Source organism: Apteryx rowi, unplaced genomic scaffold, assembly GCF_003343035.1.
Source record: "Apteryx rowi isolate R43461 unplaced genomic scaffold, aptRow1 scaffold_457, whole genome shotgun sequence".
Classification (NCBI taxonomy): Eukaryota; Metazoa; Chordata; class Aves; order Apterygiformes; family Apterygidae; genus Apteryx; species Apteryx rowi.
The window spans coordinates 128,060-132,869 of NW_020450713.1; the positions used below are offsets into that span (position 1 = coordinate 128,060).

Sequence of the window (4,810 nt, forward strand, 5' to 3'; positions counted from 1 at the left end):
TAGTAGAGAAAAACAAAACAAATGACTGATCTAATTCATGTTACTAATTATTATTCTTTGCCCATAGAAGACTTGGTGTTCATGCATGCTGATACAAGCTAATGGCAGAGTATTTTGTGAATGTAGTGTGTGAATGATGATAATCAATTTACTGAGTGTGATTCTTCTGTCATTTTATTTTAGATTAGTGTCACTCTAGTAAAGTTAGTATAAATTAACTCCAGTATTACAAATGGAAGAATTAAACCTACTGTGTTTAAAAAGCATGATAGTAAAGCAAGTAATATATATAAATGTGACTGAATGTGTATAAACGCAATTTCTGATAACAAGCGATTTCTCTCTTAATTCAAGCATGTGATATATAACCCTTCAAAACAAACTAGCTAGTCATTAAAATTGTGCATTAGAATACCATTTGTGTTCTGCCTGCAAGCTTTAGAAAATGACTATTTTCCTATAAATCTTAGGAGCATCTAGTGCCAATAGGTCCTTTTCTTTAAGAAGGAAATTCATTATTATCACCTGTAGCCTAAATCCATTTGTGCTGGAAAGTACCAGCACAGGCAAAAATCACTTCAGTCCAGGGAGCTGTATTCTGGCCAGCTCCCTTCATCTCTGTTCAGCTATTACCATCACTTTAGCTACATTAACAGCAACTTATATTATTTTTTCTTTGTCAATCTATTTGCAGACCGTGCATACTTCCCACCTCACCTGGCTTACAGGTAATTCAGTACAGCTATTTTAGCTACACCTGATCTTTCCCACAGTCTTAGAGCCCTGTCTACAAGATTCTTTGCACTCTGGCCACCAGTCTGTAAAACGCTCAACACTCTATAAACTTTAAGTCCCATTCAGTGAAATTATTCCTGCGTGTCAAGTTGTTTAAGCATTTTATGAGATCAAACCCATTTTGCAGCATATGCTAGTACAAACCCATTATGCAGCATCTGGGGAGGAAAAGCAGTAGCTCAGATGGGTCTTCCCTGCTAGGTTGAATTTCACAATCCATGGCAAACTTTACAGCTTTTGCTTACACTGAATAATCCTTTAGAGTCTATGAGACTGCATGCAAGTGTAGCAAAATGTGTCCCTGTGTTAAAACATTAATAAATCAAAGTCCTTTGAGGCCATTATGATGAAGCAGGCTGGCTGCTTTAACCTACACCATGAAATTTTAATAGGCAACACCAGTTTCAAACCCATGATTTCTTTGAGGAAAACATCTAACTTCAGCTATCCACCACTTAGGCTAGTAGTTCTGATGACTACTGTTTAAAAAACACCTTCATTGTTCAAAAGAAAACAAAATTGTGCCATTTTAGCCAAAATTGATCAAATTTCTGCCTCCATATATTGGATCTTTTCTGCCTTTGTTTACTAGATTTAAAAAGTTCTATTAATAGAAGATTTAATATGTGTTTGTAAACCATGGTCAAGTCAACACTGTTCAATTGTTTTAATATCTATTTCTGCTGTATATGAGAATGATCAGCAGATCACCCAGGCTGCTCCCAAACAACAGAGCTAGCATCTATTGCATCTAAATTCTAGGTTTGTTTTTCCAGGAAAGATACTTCATTAACACAGTCCCATATCCCTTATACATTCAAAATGCCCAGTGGATCCAGAATAGAGCTCTATAAAACATCGGCAAAGGTAGATCCCCTTTCCTGAAAAAGATTAGTTTTATAAAAGCACAAGGCAAAACATTAAAATTTCAAGTAATTTTACAAATATTTGATTTTTTTTTGATAAAACATATACACTATTGTGTATCACTATTTTGGTTCATAATTAACAATTACAACATTCAGACCAAAACTTATCACTTCAAGCATCATTGTATAGAGCTTAAGTAAGTTGTCTTTATGCTTATATATTATATTTCTAGTAATAATTTCTACTGGACTGTAATGTTAATTATGCAGTAAAAATAATATAAAAGGATTTTTTTTCAAAATATTTTTTCATAAAAGCTAAGATACTGACTTGTAGATATTTGCTAAGAAAAAATAATTATACTCAACTCTTGAGGAAGAACCAATGTATTGTATGTAATGTATTTCAACAGATCCTACACATAGGGAATTTGGGCCTGATTGATAAAATAGGAAAGTTCAGCCTCTGCTACTGCAGATTCTGATAGAATGACTTTTTTCACAAAAATAAGTATACAGAGAGGCCCTTTAATGACTGTACATTTTTCTTGTGTATTTTCCATTTGCTTGCAGCATATGTTTGTTTTAGATGCCTTTTTTTCTTCTTCCATTTGGTTTGTTGGATTGCTTGGATGAAGGAAATGTAGAGGGGCAAACAAAATGTATTTCTATGAGGGAATGTTATAAATTAAAATGCCTAACTAATCAGTGTAGTTTTGACCACATCAAGTTTCCAGCTGCATATAAAAAGGCATTAACCTATTAGCTAGCTATATATTCAGAAATTTACATTATCTTGAATCTGCATAGCATCATAGGTACACAGTTGAAGATGTAAGCCATTTATAAAAGCAAAATTAACTATTTTTAAAAGAAAAAATACAATATAGTGAAACCATCAAAATGAAAACTTGCTCATCAAACACTTCCTGTACAGAGACATACAGATGACACAACATTTCAACTGCACAGTTTATTGATAAAAATTTTCAGTGACTACTAAATAATTAGTGCTGTCAATGCTGTAAATACATTTTAAATTACAAGTTTGTCTTTACATTTTATACATTGCTAATTTTACAAATAGAACTTTAAGATCAGTTTGTCCAAGTTATTGTATAAAGGTTGCTGAGCAAAAAGCCAACAATAAATACTTCCTTCTGAAAAATGCTTTAATATAATGCCATTTTTAGAATTTTATGCTGAGAAGTTATTAATGATATTATGGAATACATTCTGCTTTTCTCATATATAATTATTTGGCTGCTTGGGATTTGCATTTTTTCAACTAGCCTAATTAGTACTAAAATATTTTTATCTACCTTACTAGTAATTTACCAATACAAGTATGAAGTGTAATTTCAGGTACAGTATGTGCATTTAAAACAACCACATATTTGGATATCTATAGTAATGCACTTCCTCATATTTTCATTGCTCATGGGTGTGGGAAGCAGTCAGCTGTTTTTAGCATGCTCAAACTCTTCATTTTAATAAGTCTTACTTCTCAGTCATATTGCTGCTTTACAGAGCTATTCTGACGATTAGATCTGCGCAATGCAGCCACTTTGTTAACTAAGTTAATATCATTTAGGGTTAAAATATCATTTATAACACTATGAAATGAATACTTTTATGCCAGAACAGTTTTTCTACCTGTCTCTGAATATGTTCTGCACAAACTAGACCAAACTATCAGATAGTCAGCTTTTAAAGCAATTAAGCTTTTAATATTCATTTGTAATTGTGAATAGTAATTGTAATTCCACGTTCAGGAAATAAACTAAATGTTTCTTCATACAAGGCTGATTCTATGAGATCTTGCACTTTTCAAGGGCAACTCACCCACTCGAGGGTTCTGACTCCCACAACCACAGCGCATGTCGGTGCGAAAGGCACCCAGGAGCAGTCCTGGCACTTCCTGCGGCGGCACCATTTCGTGACAACTCCTTTCAGCTCTGACTAAAATCAGAGCAGCTTTTCCCAGCTAGGGCAGGCTCTGGCTGGAGAGGGTACCCGAAGTATGGGGGCGACACCAGGAAGCCTGATGGCGGAGGCAGGTGGGCAGAATGGGCCGCCTGGAAGCAGCCAGATGTGTAGGGCGGAGGTGGGGATGCCACCAGGCATCCCGGCTCTGCCYGGGCCAAGGAGAACCTGCGAACTGAACTGCCGGCGGAGCTGGAACTTGTGGCGGTACTGGACTGTCTCGACGGCGTCCTGAAGCTCGTCGAAGCCAGGATCATGGGCAGGGTCTCGGTCTGATAGCTCCGAAGAGAAAACCGTATTGGCTGCGATGGTTGTTTAGGTCTTAAACACGTGCAACAATAAACAGCTACCAAAGAGCCCATGATAATGAAGGCAATAAATATTGATCCAACAATGAGGAATGGAACGTAGATTGGTTCTGGTAAAGAAAAAGAACAGACAAACCATGCATATTAGCCTACGGAAATAACAGTTGTATCATGTAGAAATAAACTCCATAGAGGATATGAAGACCCACATCACTGTCAGATTCCCACTAACATCCTGCGCTTTTCAGAAGATAGAGCTTCCGTTCATCATCATTAGACCTAATTTAAAGCATATGCCCTATTTGTGCAAGTTAAAATTTCTTTCTGTTGACAGTTTTAACAATTTCTAATGGTAAAAACTGTCCACACTGTGTCTGGTTTGTCACATGGTTATAGTTTATTCTTATTAGGTTTCACTCAAGAATCAAACTCTTCCCCCGCACACACCACAAAACTGTTGGGACTGTCAAGTGTAACTGCTTGAATCTGCAGGCTAACTCCAATGCTTCAGATATTGCTGCTTCCATTTGTAAGGTGAAAAATAAATGCAGAGCGAGTGACTTTGAAAACTACTCTCCGTGTGCACTGCTGGACTTCTTTTGCTTGACAGACTGACGGCCCCTTGCACTGTGGAGTTACGTCCGCAGAGCATCGCGGCTCAGCCTCACCTCTGGGGAAAAAAAAGTGAGTGGAACAGAGACGGGTCGGCTTTGCAGTAAGGGCTTCACTGCAAAGTAGCCGCCGATGCAAACTTAAAATACAAATGCTCCTTCCCGCCTGAAGGGACCCGACTGTCGGGGCGCTTCTTGCTCGGGAAGCTGCGGGCCCACGAGCTGCCCCGGGGCGCTCGCT

The 4,810-nt window shown here is 37.4% G+C and overlaps 1 protein-coding gene across 1 annotated transcript in view; it reads right to left on the reverse strand.

Moving 5' to 3' along the window:
- Nucleotides 1-3,616: 3,616 nt before the first annotated feature.
- Nucleotides 3,617-4,810, reverse strand: part of SHISA3 (shisa family member 3) — a 28,729-nt gene continuing 27,535 nt past the window's right edge. Inside the window, exon 2 of the mRNA XM_026077517.1 lies at nt 3,617-4,068. Coding sequence (XP_025933302.1) covers nt 3,617-4,068 — 452 coding nt within the window. The remainder of the gene's footprint in view (nt 4,069-4,810) is intronic.